Source organism: Ovis canadensis, chromosome 1 (genome assembly GCF_042477335.2).
Source record: "Ovis canadensis isolate MfBH-ARS-UI-01 breed Bighorn chromosome 1, ARS-UI_OviCan_v2, whole genome shotgun sequence".
NCBI classification, from domain to species: domain Eukaryota; kingdom Metazoa; phylum Chordata; class Mammalia; order Artiodactyla; family Bovidae; genus Ovis; species Ovis canadensis.
In genome coordinates this window covers 244,048,793-244,069,162 of record NC_091245.1, presented here as the reverse complement: position 1 = coordinate 244,069,162, position 20,370 = coordinate 244,048,793, and the positions used below count along the sequence as shown (strand labels likewise).

Sequence of the window (20,370 nt, the reverse complement as noted above, 5' to 3'; positions counted from 1 at the left end):
AGCACTTGACACCTACACTCTAAATGGTTTCAAGGATTATCCTATTTACTGCTCCAGGCAAACTTGTGAAGACAATTCTTGGAAATTCTCTTTCAGCAGACAAGGAAACTGAAGCACAGGGCCACGGGTGGACAAGCCTAGCCAGTCTTCCCCTCTTACTCGCACTTTCCAGTTGGTGCTCGCATTGGAAGTAGCGAAGAGGCTAAGGCGTCCCCAATCTTCTTTCGAGGCACCCAGTGTAGGATAGGAGGTGGGCAACTTCCCTCAAGATTTTCTCTAGGGTGAACTAGCCAGGGGCACTCGGGCACCAGTGACCACCCCTCTGCCAAAGGTCACACCATTCAACTTTTCTGCCAAAAATAGCCTTTCTCCCAAGGAAACCCGAGCACTCTTAGGGGCAGCGGCACGCAGGTGCCCCAGCACACTTGCCCTTGTCCTCTCCTTCCCTCTCGAACCTGGCCGGTTCAATCTCGGGTTTTCCGCCAGAGACCCGCGTGGAGGGGTGGGGGAGATGGGGGCAAGGGCAGCTGCCCTCTCCACATCTCCTCTCGGCTCCGAGGGAAGGCTGGGCTACGACTCCCCCGGCGACCCCGCGGGCACAGCGTGGTCCGGGGCGGGATTAGGGAGGCGTAGCTGGAAGGTCCGTGGTCTCCTCTGGCGGCCGTGGGGAATCCAGGCAGGGGACCAGGCCCAGGGTGCCCCGGGCCTTTCTCATACTCACTTGTTCCCCCAACAAGGATTCCGTCGGTGAACCGGTTTTACTGAGTGCCCTCTCCCACAGGGGCAGGGCGCAGAGATCCAAACAGCTGGAGAGGCTTTACCTCGGCCCAGAGCCGGAGGAGGGGGACCTTTCCGCGAGAAGGACGGGAGGGGGCGCTCACCCCAGGACTAAAGTCCAGGAACCTCTTCCCCTGCGTCGCCCACTGACTGCGACGTGTCGCGGCTGTTCCAGGCGCCGTTCCCTCGGGGCTGTCTTTCCACACTCGCGTGTCGCCCTGGCACCTTTGCGCGCCGGGGTCCCTCCCGCAACCTTCTCTGCAGGCCTGCCACCCTAGCCCTACGAGTTGGTTCTCTCAAGGTGTTCTCGAAGGGAACAGCCAGACCCCAAGAGCCGTTGTCGTCCCACTCACTCAGCTCATCTCAAGCCCCAGCCAGGCCCGCGAAACCTAATTTCTCTTTCATCAGGAAGGGGTCCGACGGATGCTGTGCTTGCGCGTTAGGAGGGAAGGAGCAAGGCACGCGGGTGACCAGAGGTTCCGTGACCGCAGGGGAGGGAGGAAGAAGGCTCTGGTGGTTCAGGTGGTACTGATATATCTGAAATAATTTATCCAGTGGCCGGACGGGATAGTAGCTTCTCCATCAGATGCTAAAACTCAGTGAATCCCAACCTCCCAATTGGGGATCAGAGAAGAGTCCTGTGGGCTGTAGCCACACAATCTTCGGGGAGGTGAACGGTCTGAGCGCCGGCTACTCTCAGGGGAATGACGTCCGCTGGGAAGACTCCTGCGGGCAACTGTACTCGAAGTACCCTCACAAGGGTTTATGTTCTGTGCTGCGCTGCTTAGTTACTCGGTCGTGTCCAGCTTTGCGACCCCCGTGGACTGTAGCCCGCTAGGCTCCTCTGTTCATGGGATTTCCCAAGCAAGAATACTCGATTGGGTTACCATCCCATCCTCCAGGGGATCTTCTCAACCCAGGGATCGAACCCACTTCTCCCGCATTGCAGGAGGATTCTTTACCGTCTGAGCCACCAGGGAAGCCCCATCGGGGCTTAAGGAAGACTTGGAGGCAGCCTGCCCTCTCTTTTTCTTTGTTTTATTCCTGCCAGGTACCAGTCATCTCTCTAGGAAGTTAGAGGTGGTTTGTGAGAAGTTGTGGTACAATTGCAAGACAGCCCCTGCCAGGAACACACTGAAAGCATCGGCCTACCTTTTCCCCTTCCGCGATGGAAACCAGTTAATGAGTGCCAATGTTACTGGGGTGAAATTGGGGGCGAGAGAAGTCTTCTTTAAGAAGGGCTGCTTTGGTGGGTCCTTCTGTTTTTGCTGCTCCGAACGACAAGACTTTGGAGATGTATCTGGAAGTCGTGACGGATGGCAGGGAAAAGGAGGGATGCTGCTGGGCGGGCCCCAAATCTCCCCAAGACGACGAAGCAATAACAGGACACTCGAATTTCAAAGGGAAAGGGGAACATCACATCGTTTATTTCCAAAGAAAATAGGGAAGTGTATCTCCATGTACACAAAAATCTTTGGAGGGAAAAGGAATCACGGGTTTAATTCATTTTTACATATTTACAGCAGATTAAACCACAGGTTTCAACTATATTTTCATTCAACAATCACTTTCAGTGAAATACATAACAACTTTTTTCCTTTCAAGTTAGTTCATAATTTAAGGATGCTAAGGGGACAGATGATAAATCACTAACAGTGTGGGTAGAGAGGGTACCAAATAGTCTAAGGTTTCAGCCAGGCTTTCTTGCGTGAGTAAATTACGATCACAAAACATTTGCCTGTCTGTATAATTCACATTCATTACAATCATTACATTTTCCCATAAATTAGCAATATAAACAAACATGTGGGGACCTTCAGTAAACAAATAAAAATCAATATAAGAGACAACATTTTGTAGCAACTATAATAACAGCATGGGTTACAGCTTGGGGAAACTTCTTTACAAACCATTTAGTCAGCACACACGGGGGTAGGGAGGCTGGAACATCCTCCTTTTTGTAAAACACCTTTAAAACCACATGAAAATGTCTGCGGAAAGCTGGACTGGGTAAAAGTTTCTCTCTTTTTCCTGGGCACAATATGAAATGAAGGACTGCACATGTGGATGGGGGAGCGGGACGTTTGCATGCACTTTGGGGTCCACGACCTTCTGAACTCCAATTGCCAAGATGCTGAAGAAAACAGGAAATTATAAAAATGTCTCTCTCCCTCAAGCCCCTCTTCTTTCTACTAATGGCAGAAAGGGCTTGCTGATAGCTGCTAGTGGAAGAAACACACAATGGGTCTATTTTTAGCTGAGATTGTCTTTGAAGGAGCAGGAAATATGAACAATTGCTCCGCCGCAGCTTTAGGTTCCAAGGACAGGGAACAAGAATAGTGGGAGCTTGAGGGGTCCCCAGGTGACCTGACTTGGACTGATTGAGTGCAGAGCAGCAAAGAGAGAAGCAGACCCACAGTGTGGGCTTAGGGTGTCTACCCTCTGCCTGCACTGTCTCTGCATTCTTTCCCTCGTGTCCCAGAGCCTGGGCAAAGAGCCCCCTCAACATCTGCACACCTCCACAGGCTCTGGACCTGATGTCGCTGCAATGCTTTTGTTTTCCCTTTGGCAGGACTTAGCCCTAAGTTACCAGTTAGTGTAGTGTGCATGTATTTTTTTTTTTAAGAAGTTAGATTTTATCTCTTTAGAAACGGTTTGAAACTAACGGGGGCAGAGGGAGTTTGACAGAGAGGAGAACAAATCGCTGACAAAGAACCTTTTACGTTTCATCAGCGTTGTTAGGACGACAAGGAGGAATGTCTCAGATAATAACTCCCACTTCAAAGATTTCTCAGCTGAATAGAAAGCGGACCATCCTTTTTATTCAGCCACAAGGACTGGCACTAAAGAAGACTCCACTGTTTGATTTTTTTTTCCACCGTGTTTATTTTTCCCCTATTCACTGGGGTACTTGGATAAAATAAACAACAAGACAATTAAGAGAACATGGACTTCTAACTTTCCTTCCATCTTCCCTATCCCCTTGGCCTTGGGCTCTTGAATCTGTGCCCAGGCCAGCCAGGCCTGAGGGGTTCCCTACCACCCACCCTGGGGAGAAACAAGTTTGGGTGTGTGTGAGAAACTTCTCGGACAGAGAGGCCGAATCAGCTGTGCTGGGGGCCAGGGTGAAATGTCCCAAAGGCACAGTCTGAACTCCCCAGACTCATCCAGGGCGGTTCCTGCTCCTTCCCCAAAGTCCCATTTAAATTCAGGCCTCCAACCTGCTCCAGAGGCGGAGAGCTGCTTGGCACAAAACCGAGCTGGGGATGCTCATTTGTTAAGCTTCCGAGCTTGCCCTAAAGTTATTTACTCCTGACCCTGGAGCCTCTTCAGGGCGCAGTCAAGATGCACGGAGTCCGGCTCCTCCCTTTCCTGAAAGCGTCCCTGGTGTCAAGCGCCCCTCCCCCGCATCAGAGTGCAAGGTGAACCCCTAAACGCTGGCGAGGCAGGTCCTAAGGAGGAAGTATATACTGGAGAGCACAGTGACAGTATTAAATGGCGTGAAAGCAAAGGTCAGCGCAAATGTATCTTAATAGAGTGTCTGCAGTGAAGTGTGCCGCCTTTGAAGCGGCCGCTCCCCGCGCGTATTTCCATGGCGAGCCTAACGCAGCATGCTGATGCATCGTCAAACTCACACTTTCAACCCCAAAACCCGACTCTTTGAACAACCCGAGTTTGATTAGACCTTTCTCCTTTTCTTTCCCCTCTTACAAACCATTTCCTCGCCTTTAGAAACTCGCCATCAAACCCAAATGCGCCCTCTGATCACCGCAGAAAGCAGAAACAAAGGGGGCTGAGCGGCGATTCAAGCGGCCCTTTTCTTCCCTCACATTATTATCCATTTTTATTATGATCGGGAACAAGTGCCCATTCGCGTGGGTTTTGTTTACCGGAAATTAAATGAAAATGATTTAGTCCGCGTCAAACAAAAATATATACTTGTATACACAAGAAAAAAGGCCTGTTAGACGTAAATATTATGTCCTTAATGAAAAGCCTGGACGGGCTCCAGGCTCGGCCTTTCAGGATTTCAGTGCGACTTGCCCATTGCCATAGAAATCCTAACTTACCATGAAGATGCACCGTGGCGAAGAAACATTGCTTTGTGCGCGGCCCCTTTGATGTCGCAGGCGCGAGATGCGGGCGCTCAGCTGCGCCGGGCGAGATTACCTTGCGAGCAACGCGGTGGACATCTGTAACAAGCAAATGAAAAATTAAAGGCGATTAGTGATCGACTACGCATTTTTTATTTTATTTCATTATTTTGCATGGGGGTGGAAGGAAAAATGGGGCCTAGAAAAGCAAGAGAAAGAAAGGAGTCCTCTTTGGAGACTGGGACATTTTTTAACATCTTCAGAAGAAGCAAGTTCCCCAGATGTCCCCTGCACCTTGGCGGCGGGGCGGGAATTGCTGGATGGGAGAGAACCCTTTGCAGCCGACCTCCAGCCCTTGGCCAGACGGCCTCTGGGCCCTGTTGTAGTGGGGGCAGGGTGGGAAGAGGACTGCAGAGCCCCTTCCACAAGGGCGGATTCACTAGAGATGTATTTGGAAGATTCTGGTTTTTATTAGAGCTAATGGAAACAGTCCCTCTCCAGTTAGGACGTTATTTATCTGATGGACGTGTATGGCGATGGGGCAGGAGTGACAGTCTTCCAATGGTGTCTGAAGAGGAAGAACAGAAGAAAAGCCAACAGAGTGGGAGAATCTGGGCTGGTTTGCTGTGTCCAGCTTTTTAACTGAGCTCTTTGGGGGTTCCCCATAGGTAGGAGTATCACACCTCTACTTATCTCCAAATTCTTAAAGGCCTGGGATGGGTCTACCAAAACTTTTCCCTGTCTTTTTTATCTGCCCCTCCCCCCAAATCTTGGCAAGAATTTTGAGGCAGCACCATCCTTCCCTTCAGAGGGTAACTGATTGGGAACCAGGCCCTGATCTTTCCTCCCCCTTGGCAACAATTGCAGACTTTTCCTTTTCCCTGCCCCCAACATCTGGTTCTTTTTCAGGGGATTTGGTACCCAGCACATCAAATACACATTCAATCTAGACCCATTGGGTGTTTGCCTTCAAAATATTTATTCTTGCAGTTTGTCTCTTGTCCCACGCGTCCCCTCCCGCCCCTTTTTAAACAAAACCAACATTGTGTGATTTTTGACAAAGACCATCACAGAATTGCTGCGATTCACCCAGACACTGTCGCCTAGGCGGGATCCCTTTGCTGTGGAGGCCTAGGCTCAGTGACGTCATTGGTCCACTCTGCATCCCAAACCGCCAAGCACCCGCAAGATTCCACAGGCAGCTCCTGGACCAAGGTGGGACGTGAGGACAGCGTGACTGGTCTGTGGAGTCCTCAGAGCATTGAATCCCAAAGCCCCTTTAGCACACTCTTTTGTATTTCCTGTGTTGGGACTTCTTTCCTACCCCCGGTATATAATGCATACCGCAGCCGCAGACAAGTCCGCAGACAGTGTGCCTGGGCCAGTCTTTGGAGGAGGGGCATATAGTCCGCAGGGAAGGTGCTTAACCTCCCGCTCCCACACCCCTACCCCCCACTTCCCTATCGTGTCCTTTACAGAAGTGGCTGGAAAATTTTCGATCTGGGACTTGAACAGCAGGGGGAGGGGAAGTGTAGGGAGGCAAAAGAGGAAGAAAACAGGAGGGAAGATAATGGCTCATGAGTTTCCTCTGCCATCTTCCCGCGTAGGAATTCCGAGGAGGCTCCGACTGGAAACTGGGAAGGGAGAAAGGGTCGCAGTTGGAGAGGCCCAGGCCTCGAGGAAAACATTTCCCATTCTGTGAACCACACAGGGCTTACTTTTGCCACCTGCAGTTGCCAAGATTGCGCAGAAACTCTCCTAAGATGTTTGTTTGTTTGTTTAACCTTCTGCCTCTTTCTCTATTTACCTTACCCCAACCCTGGCTTCACGCAACACAGTCGAGGGCATCTGGGTGGGTGGATAGGGTGCTGGATGTGACTGCAGAATCCATGTGGGTACCATATAGATATTTTGAGACAATGTACATTATTTCGGCAGATTCGGTGAGCTCTACCCCCTATTAATGGTGACCACCTTCCCTCCCTGCTTCCCTCGCTGACTTCCTCACTCTCTCTTCAAGCCCCAGTAACCCAACCTGCACCTGCCAGTCAGTGGACGCGGAAGCAGCACCCACAGCAGCAACCTTAGCACAGGCGGCGGCGGCGGCGATAGCGGCTGGGCCAAGCGGTGGCGCGGGGCTTGGGGGCGCCGCGGGGGCAGCCGCTGCGGGGCCCGCGCCCTGACACACGTACCATTCGCTCAGGTCGGCGCCCCGCGCCGCCACCGCCGCCGAGGAGGCCGCCGGGGGCTCGCGACCGAAGTCCGACGAGGGCGACACGAGGGCAGACGGCGTGGCTGAGTCGTAGCCAGAGCTGGGCGGCGGCGGCGAGCGCCCGTGCACTTTCATGTGCTTGCGCAGCGAGCTGGGGTGCGTGTAGCACTTGTCGCAGCCGCGCACTTTGCACGTGTAGGGCTTGTCACTCGTGTGAACGTGCGAGTGCTTCTTGCGGTCGCTGCTGTTGGCAAAGCGCCGTTCGCAGCCCTCGAACTCGCACCTGAAGGGCTTCTCCCCTGGTGGAGACAACAGAGACATTAGTGCGCGTGGGTAACATCGTTACCCTTTCCCAGTTTCTCTTCCATTTTGGGGAAGAGGGCCACACCAAAAAATTCAGAAACCTTTTTCCCCAGTGCAGCAGGCCCGGCACCCCCTTCCCCCCACTCGGAGCGCGCCCCCTGAGCTCTCCTGCAAGCCTCCAGCCCTCCCCCTCTCCCGCCTGGGCCTGGGGGGAGGGGAGGGAGGAGGAGCGACAAAGGCTCCATCTTAGTCGAGTTGCCTTCCTTGGAACATCCCGATCCACTCCGGTTGTTTTCCTCCAAATTTTCTCTACTCGGAGCCAGAAGCACCTTTGCCCGGAGAATAGAGTTGACTGAGGAGCTCGCATCTGCTCAATTTAAAGTTGCTGTTCCAGCCAAGCGTCTCTGCTCGCCCCCTGCTCCCCGCCCAGTGGTCCACCCCTCACACATCCAGTCCTGGCCCACATTGTTTCCTAAAGTAGGTTTTGTGCAAACGCCAAGACGATGGAATAATTTCAGGATGCGCAGCTGATGCACACGGCGTGTGCCTAATGTGGACTCGTGTTGCAGGGAAAGGTATTCTGAGAAATGATTCACTTCAGACGCGATTTTTACGGGAAATGGAGCCCCCTCCCCCTTCCCCTTTACCCCCCGAGGGCAAACATTTAGCAGCATTCTTCAAATCTTGCCTAAACTGTCCCGGATCCCTCCAGATACGCGCGCAGGCAATAATATTTTATTACGCTGCTCCAGCGGCCTCCTGGAAACTGTGCCTCGGGCAGCCGTCTCTCCCAGTCCAAACTGACTGTGAGAGGTCGAGCAACCTCCACAGACCACCCACGGCCCACGGTCCGGTCTCCCGGGCCTGAGCAGAGAAACCAGCAAGGCAGATTCTGCGCGGGCCAAGCAGGATCTATGGCCTCTCCAGTAATCCCACCCTTGGTCGCGGCGGCTTCAGGATGAGCGCAGCTGCTGCGGTCAGGCCAGGCCTGGCTTGGTGGACCGGAGGGCAAGCGGGCAGCCAGGGTAGACCCGGGAGGGCTCAGCCTGCTCCGCGGTGCGATGCCCTGTAGAGCCGCGGGAAGGCGCGAGAGCGCGTTAGGGTGGAAATACTGGCCGCGAATCGAGCCCCAGTCTGGGAGCTCACAGCCCGCTGGATTCGCTAGCGTCTGGGGGAGGAAAGGACCCCAAGAATCCGGAAGCCCAGGTTTCTGCTGGAGCTGCAGATGCTGCGGGAAGGAGGGGAAGAAATGTCCGGGCGCTTTAAACAAATAGAGGCTGTCGGGCTCCCTGGGTTGAGGGAGAGGCTACCAAGCGTCTGACTAAGGAGGAAGAGATGCACGGCTGGAGGACTGTTTGCCTTTGTGGTCCTTCTCCCGCCGCTTCCAGGAGAGATGAGTGCTTTGGGGCAGGTTTGAATAAACAAAGCCCCTGTTCCCGAATCCCGTGGGCTTAGGCTGAACCAGAGGTTTGCGTACAACCCTCGCCTCCGCCAGGCAGCGGGTTAGAAGCCCAGGGCCCCCTCACCGCGCGGCCGCTGTGAGTTCACACTGCAGGAGTATTGTTAGTTCAGTGGAAACACTGGACAGTGCTGGCGTCTGCCGTTTCTCGGCACACTTGTATAATTTTATTTTTTTTAAAGTAGAACGATGCAGAATAAACCAGTGTCCCGATATGCCTCTCCTTTTCTCCCTTCTGCTCCCTGTTAGCATCTGCAAAACTAAAACTTTTCTTCCTCCCTTTCTTCCATCTTTTCCTTCTAAGATCACTTACAAAAACCATGTAATTCAGAGCCTGCAAAAGAAAGCAAGATTTGCTAAGACAACAGAGGAGAAATAGAATTTGAGGTTGATTGCAACCCCCAATATTGCTTCCCTCCCCAACCCATCTTGTGAGCACTTTGTTGAACATTCACGTAAAACAGAAACAATGATTTCGTCCCAGACGAGGTACTGAGGCGAAAAAAGCAGGGCACTGAAGGTGATACGGGCAGGCTGGTAGTTCGCAGGCCCAGGGGAGGCCAGGTGAGGCTGCGCCCCGGCGTCCTCCCGGCCTCTCCCCAGCAGCAGGAGGAGCCCCGGACTCCTCGCCTAACTCTGCACACCCCATCCTACCCCGCCCCTACACCCAACACGCAGCCTCCCGCCCTCTCCCTCCCACCAGATCTGGGCGCTGCGCCCTGGGTGGGTGGGTGGATAGATGTGGGGAAGCAGGGTTGGGCCGGGGTCCTGCAGCCCGCCCAGAGCAGCCTGGGCCTGAGGCTGAGTCCTGAAAGGCCGGCAGTCTCCTCCCAGAGGCTCAGCCGCCGAGAGAGCCCTCCTTCCCCGGCCCGGCGCCAGGCCCGCCGACAAAGTTGGGCAGCGGCGGGGCGGTTCGGCTCGCGCCATTTTCTCGCATTTGTGGCTGGCCGGCCTGCCGAGCATCAGCCCCGGCGTGGTCTCTTCTCTGCCTTGGATCCCAGCCCTGCCTCCCTCTACCGTTAGCCTGGGAAAGTAGGGCGAGCCACCGGCCCAGGGATCCGGGGAAGGGCGCCGGGCAGCCGGCCCGAGTCTCCCTCGCGGCAGCACCATTGTTCCGAGATCGCTGTGACCACCGCGAAGAGAAAGCTTTCGGAGTGGGCTCGGAGCCGCTGCTTCTGAAGCCGGGCCCGGCATTCGGATCCGAGAAAATCTCAACTCCCAAGAAAGCGGCTCCTGATTGCCGCTTCCGCGACTCAAGGAAATGAAACGCCATTAATATTTGAAAAGGCAATTATTTTCCTGTTGAATCGAGAACTGTCTTCATGAATAATTTGTAGTGAGGTCTATTGCCATTTCAGAAACATTTTGGTGGTGTTGTTGTTTCTCCTCTTTTCATTACTTAGGAGGAGGGTTTGAGGGAAACGCCAAGGCAGAAGCTCTGTAAAGAAAAAAATTTTTAACTCTTTGACAATAAATCAGGACTGCCAGTAGAAAGGGAAAGGATGCACTTAGAATTGTGTTCTGAATAGACGCAAACCTGAGCCAGCTCGGGCGCACTGAACTTGCTTCTCTGCTGTAGGTCGATTGCACTGAGAATTTAACCATTTTCTGCTTCACGGACTTCAAACAGTAGGCCGGCAAAGAGCAGTAAAAGTTTGTTTGTTTAAAACCCCCTGTCATTAAAAATGAGTTCCTTCTCTGGCTCAGGACTCGAGTCTACCTTCCCGGTGCGGGTCGCCAGCTCCAAGAATAGCTAGCCTGAGGGCGGCGATCTGGGTCTCACTTCTCTCCTTCTTCCCCTGGATAAAAATCGGAGGGGGCGGGGAACAAACTCTTGCAAGAGATTGTGGCGGGGGGGTGGATCCTGGAAACGGCTCGGATAAACCGTACGTTTCCGGAAATAAAGTAGGAGACTAACAGTGGACTTTTCTTGCCTCCGAGTGTGCCAGTGTTCTGACGAAGACCTTCCCCAAAGCTGCAGGGTTTGGGGGGAGAAAGTGGGATCTTAGCAAGCTTTTCTTCCTGGGTAGTGCCTGCTTGGGGGAATTCTTTGATAATTGCTGATGTTTCCACCAAGAATAGAGGTAAGTCAGAGTGCCAGGGAGTAGAAAGGGGCACTAAGCTGAAACTTATTTCATCCTTTCTGTCTCTCCCATACGTGCCTTTCTCCGGCCCCCAAAATGGAGGAGGGTAGATGTTGACTTCATAAACTTTGAGGAAGCAAGAGAAGAAAACCCTAGCTAAGGAGAGCGAAAACACTGGCTGCTAAACTAATTAATATAACTTCACAGGCTTTTCTGGGAAGTGTGAAAACTTTCTCCTTGCAGTTGCATTAATTAGAGATGCTTCTGGCCAGTGGAGTTCAACTTTTCAGGCTCTTGAGCTCGCTCCTTTTCTTTCCGTTAACTAGAACTAACAGATGTTGTTGACACATGTCCCCATCTCACTTAACAGCTCAGTAAATGACATTTAAGGCAGATGAGTCTCCTTGGGTCTCTGCTAAAGCAAAAGGGTCTGTGAAACATCCGGAGTATGGGTGGCCAAGGCTTCAAACTAGAGGCAAAGTTAGCCCATGAGACTCCCAAATCCTAAAGAAGGCACCAAGGGCCTGGTGAGCTTTCAGTCCAGGTGGCAGTCAGGTTGTCAGGCTGACCACTGGAGAGTACTCCCCACACAATTCCAAAGGGACCAGGAAAACAAATTGTTCCTAAGTCTTTACGACTCTGATGAACAGTGCCCTTCAAAATACCTTAATATAAAACTCGATAAGCAGGGACCACACATTTGCACACACAGAAACTCAAGCACCCTCCCCCCCACCCCCCACCCCCGGCCCAGCAGAAATCTCACACTATCCTTCCCACACACAGCCTCGGGAAACTTCTGCGATTCTAATAGAAGGGCATAATTAATATTTTATGAACGTGGCTCATGGAAACACCAAAATATTCCTCCTCCCCCCAGGTGGAACTTGAGGAAATCCAGCTCGAAGGCCCCTTTTCCCCCAGAAGGTCCGCACGAAACAGACAGTGCCGAATACTGACCTGTGTGAGTTCTTTTGTGTATTTTGAGATTTTCTGATCTAGCAAAGACTTTCCCACACCCCGGGAAAGGACAGGGGAAGGGCTTCTCGCCCGTGTGCACGCGGATGTGATTTACAAGTTTGTATTTGGCTTTAAAGGGCTTGCCCTGGCGCGGACACTCCTCCCAGAAGCAGATGTGGTTGGCCTGCTCAGGGCCTCCGACGTGCTCCACGGTGACGTGCGTGACCAACTCGTGCATGGTGCTGAAAGTTTTGGAGCAAAGGCGCGGGGGCATGGGGCCGTCGGCCGCCAGCCACTGGCAGATGAGCTCCTGTTTGATGGGCTGGCGCATGTAGCGGAAGAAGGCGCCGGGACCGTGCGGCGCGGCGAGGTTCATGGTCAGGTTCATGCCCCCGTAGCTGTGCAGGGCTGCGGCAGCTGCCAGGGCGTCGCTGCGGGACACAGGTCCCGGCGGGAAGGGTTCAGGTCGCGCGTACATGTCTCCGGGGAGCCCCAGACGCAGGAGTCCATTCAGAGCGCCGCTAGGGGAGGCTTGGGGAGGCTGCTCGTGAAGGCCCGGGAACACCGAGGGGCTGGAGGCGGCAGCGAGCTGGGGGCCATGGTGTCCGGAACTGCTACCTGTTGTTGAGACAAATAGTGCGAATGAGAACGTGTGGCGTGGGCTGAGCGTTCTACCGGGCCCCAGGGGGCAGGCCCAGCCCAGCCACACCACGGCCTCTGCGGTCAACGCCGGGACCGAGAGTCAGATGGCAGCGGTTGCGACCTGGGTGGACAACGCGGGGCAAGCGCCGCCACCGCGGTTCGGCTGGGCGGCTGTTTCGTAGAGCCCCCTGCGGCTTCACGAGCAGGAGAGTGATTGTGGCGGCGGGGTAGATGGAAGGGGTAGTGGGGTGCGCAAAGCTGAGTCTGTGGGTTGCTGGGGGTCCCCGGGCTCTGCTCCAAAGGGGTCCGACCGGCCGCTCCGAGTGCGCTTTGGCGGTCAGCTCCCCGGGGGAGTGGAGGTGGGAGAAGTGGCGATGTTGTAAGTGGCGGTGGTGCCCAAGCTCCCCGGCCATATATACGAATTTTAGCGCCCAGATCGGCTGAGAGAAGGAGGCTTGCTGCATCCAGGCCGGGGCTCCCTGGAGCTCCTTGGGTCGGGGCACTCACGCCACCGTCACCTAAAAGCGCGGAGGGGAGAGAACAATCACAAACAACTTCTGCAAAGTTCTCCCCCCCCCGCCCCCCAAGTTTTGGGTTGTGACTTTTTTTTTTCCTTCCTCTCTCTTTCGGTCTTTAATGTCTACTTGAAATCCCTTACACTACAGAGGCAGCAGCGGGGCGCGTGAGGAAGTGAATAGAGATTCGGGGCCGTGGCCCGGGCCCGCCGAGAGGAACAATCGCCTAGGTCGCCCATTGGCCCGCGGCCCGGTCCGACGTCAGCGATGACAGGTCTCTCCGCACGGGGGACTCACACACATACACACACGTACAGAGTCACAACTGCTGGCGCTCCCCTCCCCACCCCCCATCTCGCGCCCCTACTGCTCATGCGCTTTGACCCGGGCACGGATTCTTTTCTCTATTCGCGAACCCCCTCCCCCTTCGCTCCAGAAAGCTAGGCAGATCTGCTCGGCCTCCGCGCTCTCGGAAGCGAACGAGGCTGGGTTTTGCCTCTAGTCACCAAGATTTCGGGGAGGGGGCGTTGCGACGTGCGTCATGTCCTCCTGGCGGCCCGGAGCCCCCAACTCTGCCACCGCCGGCGCGCGGGGACTGCGGCCTGCTTCGGCAGCTGGTCCCAGGTGTCGGGAGGAGGCGAGGGCCAGGGATCCTGGGAGGAAAGGCGGCTGCAGATTAGGAGGCCGAGAGCAGGGGAGCTCCCGGGCTAGCAGCCCTTGCCCCTAATTTTGTTTTCTCGCTTTCTCCGAATTTGCTCGTGTCGCTCAGCTTTCTCTCTCTAGCTCTTTCTCCAGCTCTCGCTCTCAATTCCACGAGCCTTCTGACCACACTTCGCCTTCCTACTTAGATCCTTTCTTCTCCGTTCCTCCTCTCTCTTCACTCCACTCCATATTTTTCCCGTTTAGCCTTGTCGGCCCCTCTTCCCGGGTGCCTGGAACGCTTAGAGACGGGCGGACTCTAGAATCGGGCCCGGAACCGAGCCCCAGGAATGGGCCAGAGACGGTGATGACCTAGGAGAGGCTGGTTTCGAACCCACGCCGCCCTCCGGAGAGGGCCTAAGGATCCTTCCTCCCCGAAGCAAATCACAGCGAGCCGCGGGTCAATGGGCCACAAAGACAAAGGCGAGGGGAGCGCAGCGAAGAGGGCGGGTCCTCGACCTCAGGTCTCTTCCCTCGCTTCGTTTGCGGTCCTGAACTAGGTACCCAGCCGCCAGACGGAGCCCCTGGGAAAGGAGACTTAAGAATCACTTCCACTCTGAGCGCCCTCAGGCCACTTGTTGCCCGCGGTCGGAGTCTGTCCTCTACTAGCTTTCCTAGAGCCAAGGGCACGTTTTCCGGCCGGGCTGTGAGAGCCACGGCCGGCCACGGCCTCCTCTCCCCGGACGCCCTCCCGGGCTGCGGGTTCCGCTGTCTTGGGGTGGGAAGTCGGCGGTGGAAGAAGCCTTCAGTCTTCATTCCCTGCCCAGCCGAGTGAGGCCTCAACGGGGGCGGAGGGAGGGTGGGGAGCGGTTCTTTGTTTGTGCCGACCGGTTGGGGCCGGCTGCAGCACCCGGCGATTTAAAGGGCCGCTTGCCTTCAAGCCGGCCTTGCACTCAGTAGCCGAAAATGCCAACCTAAGTTCTCTCGGGCCTCCCCGGCGGCCACAGAAAGCGTCCTCAAAGCAGTGAAAGACTTAAGAGAAGTTTTAAGGATTGGGTAAAATACCCGGCTCGCCTAGGAGGGGGTGAGGAGTTTGGACATGTTACAGGGGACCCTGATGGAGTTGACTGAGTTGTCTCAGCCAACCTCAGCAGCAAGGACTATTCTTAAACATTTCCTGGTCAGTCAAGAAGGATTTCTTTTAAATTTTTTAAAATAATTAACTTATGAATAATGGTTGGCAGAGTCTTTGAGACTTTATTCATTTAATGCATTGTTCCTTGCTTAGGGCCGCAATTTGGTGAGGGATTAACTTCCACAACGATTTCCCTCGGCTTTGACAAGTCCAGGTCTTTCTGCTACTCTGGCCGGAAGAGCTTAAGCAAGCTACCAATAGATGCTGCGTTAGCATTACAAAAAAAAGAAGAAGCTGAAGGAGAGCGTTTGACAGCCGGACCCCTTCTGCTCTGAAACCAAGGGCTTCCACCCAGTAGTGCTGAGGCTAGACTCGGACGACTTGTCTCCTTTCCCGAGATTTCACCCTCTCCCACACTCTCCCTTGCCGGATTTTATCCCCTCTGCCCACAGGTGCCTCCTTTCCGTATGCCCGCCCCCAATTTTCCCTTCCACAAAGAGCTGGTTTCAAGGCGTCCCACCGAGAAGGTGTCTTTTGAATGGAACAGTCGTCTAGGCAAACCCACGAACCCATGACGGGTTCTGAAAACATAGTCCAAAAACAAAACCAGTGTTTTCCTTTTTGGCACCTCTGGCCCAAAGGCTCTTTCTCCTAACCATTTATCACCATAGAACTTAGATCATCCTGTAGCATTCAGGCCTAAGTGTAGGGGCACTGATGCACTAGTCCAGCAATTAAATAATTAGATTTTCTTTCCCATCCCAAAGTAGGTGATCTACAACCTAATGTTCAGGTTGTCCGTCAAACTAACCATCTACTTTGGCTTCCATTAAAACTGATTTGCACAAAGAGGAACCACTTAGTATAGGCGCTGTGACCCCATCCTTGTCAAAAGCTTTGAATAACAGCACAGAACAGGAATATTCAGGTTGGTCTTTGGTTGTGGGCTCTTTTGGAAACCTGGTGAAGCTAGTGGACTTTAATAATCCTGTGTTTGTTGCCCACACTCATAGCATATAACATTCCATTAGAAGGTGGTGAAAATAAAGATGCTTTTTTTTTTCCCCCTTTTGACCATCTAAGTTTGTGGATACTTCTTCCCCTGGAATTCTAAGCACTTCCACAGAAGCCAGGGATAAGAAGCCAGGTTTTACATACATTGACTGTAACTATACCACACAGTGTCTCTTAATAATTTTACCCTTGAAAAGCTTTGAACATGTGTATGACTTTTTGTGCCAATAGTGAAAGGGCAGATGCATTTGATTCAGCCAAATTCATGGACAGTAACTTGGCCCCATGGAGCTCCTTCCCAGATGCAGCCTTCTCTTGAAGCACTGAAAACATCTGGATGCATCCTGGGTAGATGCTTCTTGAGAAGTCAGGGGTCAGTTGACCTAAGGTCACTAAGGTTGCTTAATCTTTGCAAGTGCCTTGGTTCACACTTTGATTGGCTAAACACAGAATGGGACCATGCATTCTCCCAGAGGGACATTTCCCCAGGGATAGATATAGGGAGGGAAAAAATCCATTTTACTCACTATTATTTATAAAGAGGGACATTTGGGGTGATTACATAAGGGTCTTCAGGGTGATTCTCTGAAATAAACCCCAAAGCAGTATCCAGCTAGTCACAGATGACAGATGGGGCACCGAAATCAGGGAGGCATATTTTAGTTTTCAAATCTCTTTCTCTGAGTCTTTCAGAACCCAGGAAGCAAGGATTCCAGGTTCCATTGACTATTGATTGGGCAGGTTGAGTAGTGGTGTCCCTCAGTAATGCTCAGAATTTTTCTTTCAGAAAGTTATCTCACCACACTTACCCCAAATACCAAATGCTTGACTGGAGCAGTCCACTAACCATGATGGGGAGTATAGCATTGTTGAGTCCACATTTCTGCTTAATATACAGAAGGAAAAAAGATACATTCTGCAGCTCAGAGGTCTTCAGCAGAGTTTCAGGAAGCACTGGGGATTTTCATAGGAGCCTGTTCGGAGCAAGTTCCACCACCAGACTCCAAACATCCTTCCAGACCTCAGAATCATGCCCTAAGCATGGTTTACTCCAGCCATGATAAAGCAACATCATATTAAAGTGATTTTCTAGTCCTGCTGGATAGAAACATATTTGGTGACCCTACCATCTGCCATAGCTCCTCACATCACTGGCTTAAGTGGGCAAAGGTCTAATTTCTCTTCCTTAGAGAGAAAAAAAAAGAGAGAGAGATGTACAGTCAATAGCTGGGCTATTTTTTCTATTTTGATCTTTTCATCAATGCTAAGTGATGATCTCTTGCAGGTTATGTTGAAAGCCAGGATCCCCAAACCTGAGGGCCACTGCACAGAGCCTGGCCAAAGCATTAACTTTGTTGGCTGAATATTCTGCATCTCGGTCTGCAGAGTCACTGGTTTAATCTTTTCTTCTCTGTTTCTAGCTAGGGTCACACCCAAAGCAGGGGGGCAAATCCTTTCATAGGTTATTCACAGACAGAATTCAAGATTCCTAGAGTGAGAAGCTGTCTCTAGTCTTAAGGGTGGGAAAAATACCTTAAGCCCCTGAAGCCTTCTATGGGTCCATGATCACAGTATAAGAGGAGGTGAGATCTATCAGGATTGTGAAGATAAAGGAAGATACTCCTCCCCTCTGCTATGGAAGTTTGGGGTTTAATTATCATTAGTGGAAGTGCCTATGAAAGAAAACATGCTTGGATAAAATTTAATTTCCAAACAAACCATCTTTTGACAAATGATTAGTAAACATGGTTAAAGGATCTTCCAGAACAGCATTGAGGAATTAAAACAACGGAATTTACATAATAACCACATTTCTCTAGAGAATTCTGCCATCAAATCCTCCCAAAATAATAGAAGAGAGTCATTTCGTAAGTTGTCCATTTAGCTTTTGTTAAGAAGGTTGCTTTTCCTACCAACAAGGCAGCTGTTGGTATTGGAAGCAACCTCAGCTGGTAGTGTAGTTGAAATGAGGCAGACTAGATGCCTGAAAGGGGAAACTCTCAACCCTAAATCATATGCTTATTCTAAATGGAATATTAAATTAAATTCTTCACAATGAAGGTATTCCTGACAGAGCGGCTGTCAGTCACTTCCCGTTCAGACACCACATTGTGGGAACATCGTGGCTGCCACATTGCAGAAGGCTGGTGTCCCTGGTAAAGATGATGCATATCATGTAAACCCCATCACCAAGATCAAAGTCTGCTCCTTTCATGGAAGCCAATACATGTCAAACCTCATTCCAATCAAATCGTCCGGAAATGAATTCAAGATGAATATGTCATAGAATAATGTGACAGTGGAACTGCAGAAGGTCAGGGGTTGTTGTTTCAATGAGAGAGTCGTCAAATATTAATTCTAGAACGTCCAGATGAGTAGACATTGAGGGGGATTAGCTGGTTGCTGGTGGAAAGTTGTGTTGTTGATTTGTATGCAAATGCATCTAACACTAAGGTGTTGTTTTAAGTTTCACTGAAACTCAAGAAACACCCCAAACTCACAACCAGCATAACCAAAAATCAACAACAAAAACATACAAAAGTAACCTACTTCCGACTTAAAAAATAACTTCAGCACACTAATATTCAAATGAGGATACTAACTTACTCGACTCTTTCAGGGCGTTTCGGTAAAGCCGTATTCGTTTCCTCATCACCAAAGAAGTCTTGGATCTCATTTTCTGACTTTGAGCCTGTTTGGGAAGAAAAGACAGTCACTAGGTAAATGATTTCCTAACACATTTGTATGGCAAGGCTGTGTGGACTGAATGTATGAGTGAAAGAAAGTGCTGGTCTGAAGAGCTTTTCATTGTTTCTTTGAATATTTTCAAATTTGGAAGTGAAAGAATTCTGCTGAGAACTATCCCTCTTTACAGCAAAATAATATATCCTGGGTGATGAAAAATATTAAGAAAACATCATTTTCCAACTAGATTTTTATATGTAACTTATTTGTGGGTCTCTTTGCAAATAGAGTTACGCACCCTTTCCATCAGCCAATGTTCAAACATGTCTCATGCCAGAAACTGAAATTTTTTAAATCTGAGAAGCCCCCATCATTTTCTTTAAACTTATTAATTAATTAAGTTTAGTGAGAAGGCAGGCTGGGTGTCCTTTGGGAGGTGAGCAGGTTAAAATTGAGTTGTAAGTGTTGAAACTGATAGGAGAGGGAGTTTTTTGCAGGTGCGTAGCTCCTGTTATGCCCAAGGTGATGTGGAATCCCTAAACCGCATATGGCTTGCACCTCCTCACCCATTTGGAAGCCGTAGCTGTTGGTTTTTCAAAGTTCATGTAAAATTCATCGGATTTCGGGGAGATGTTTTCTATCATTTGGTCCTGGCTGTCCACATTTTTTACTCAAGAAGCTCAGAAATAACCCACCCCACCCCCAAAATATTCGCATTCCTTATCAGATTCACTTTGTGGATACAGCTACCCAGTCTTTGGCCATCTTAAAGACTTAAACCCATCCTGGGGAATCTTTGCATCTGTCAGGCAAGGTTGAAAGCAGTGGAGCAGCCAAACAGGCGATTCACCCAGCCCCAACCCTCAATTTGGACTAGAAAGACAAACAGTCATTGAAAAGTTCTCAGGCTGGACAAACACAGCAAGCTCTCTGTCAATGAGGACGTCTGCCTGTCTTGACACTCCAGCCCACAGAACAAGCAGTTGTTTAACTTGTTGAACCACAGGCCAAATCCAAGTGGGGCTCTGCTATCTCAAAGGCTTTCCAGTTCTCTGTCCTCAAAGATCTCTTTCTCTAGCCTTCAATCCCCAACCCGGGCTTGAACTGGCTTAGGTGTTTTCACCCTTCCCTCTCCCTTCTTTTCTAGGTTCAAGTCTGAGGGGTGGGGGTAGGGGGTTAGACTCACCTTTTCCCAGAGTGTTTTATTTATTTTCAATTCTTTCTAACCAAAAGGCATCTGTCCCCAAAGGTAATAAGCTCCTTCCCGCACAGATCAGGAAAGAAAGGAAGCCCAACTTCGCATTCCTACAGAAGGGCGGCATGCTGGGAGTCCTTGCTCTAAAATTTCCTCATGGCAGGATGTCTGGCACAGGAAAAGTCCTGGTTGGTTGGAACTAATAGAATTTACTTTTTTGCTTCAGAGGGAAATGGGTGTGAGTTTCCCTAGAGACCTCTGTCCACCCACAATGCTGCCCGAGCCCTCCCTTTGAGAGGCTTGGGTCACTTCTACCCCCAGTCCTGGCGGTCCTTTGTGCATTATAAACTAAAAGGCACACAAACAAATGTTTCAGAGGCTGGACTTCAGGCAGGCAACTGGGACCGACCTTAGGCTGCTCCTGTAGCAGCTCCATGACCAGCCTGTGCACCGAACCCGGGTAAATATCTTCTCCTTTGGTTCAAACTCTGACCCCACTTAGCAAGCCAGTCATCTCACTGAAGGAGGGGTAAGAGAATCTAGGAGCTGTCCCTGGGCCCCTGGACCTCAGATTCTTGCCAACCCTGGGATCTAAAAGCCCTGAAAATTCTCGGCTTGGTTTCCTCCAAATGGTTGCTCCTGACTTGTCTCCTCAC

The 20,370-nt window shown here is 51.6% G+C and overlaps 1 protein-coding gene across 1 annotated transcript; it reads right to left on the bottom strand.

Annotated features, from left to right (window-relative positions):
• Positions 1-464: 464 nt before the first annotated feature.
• ZIC4 (Zic family member 4) lies at positions 465-19,841 on the bottom strand. Its single transcript, XM_069597313.1, is given in 9 exon segments — positions 465-720; positions 1,930-2,077; positions 4,848-4,970; positions 6,044-6,191; positions 6,880-7,382; positions 11,890-12,507; positions 18,442-18,526; positions 19,706-19,726; positions 19,728-19,841. Coding segments are annotated over 9 exon segments (2,016 nt in total).
• Between the last annotated feature and the right edge of the window lie 529 nt (positions 19,842-20,370).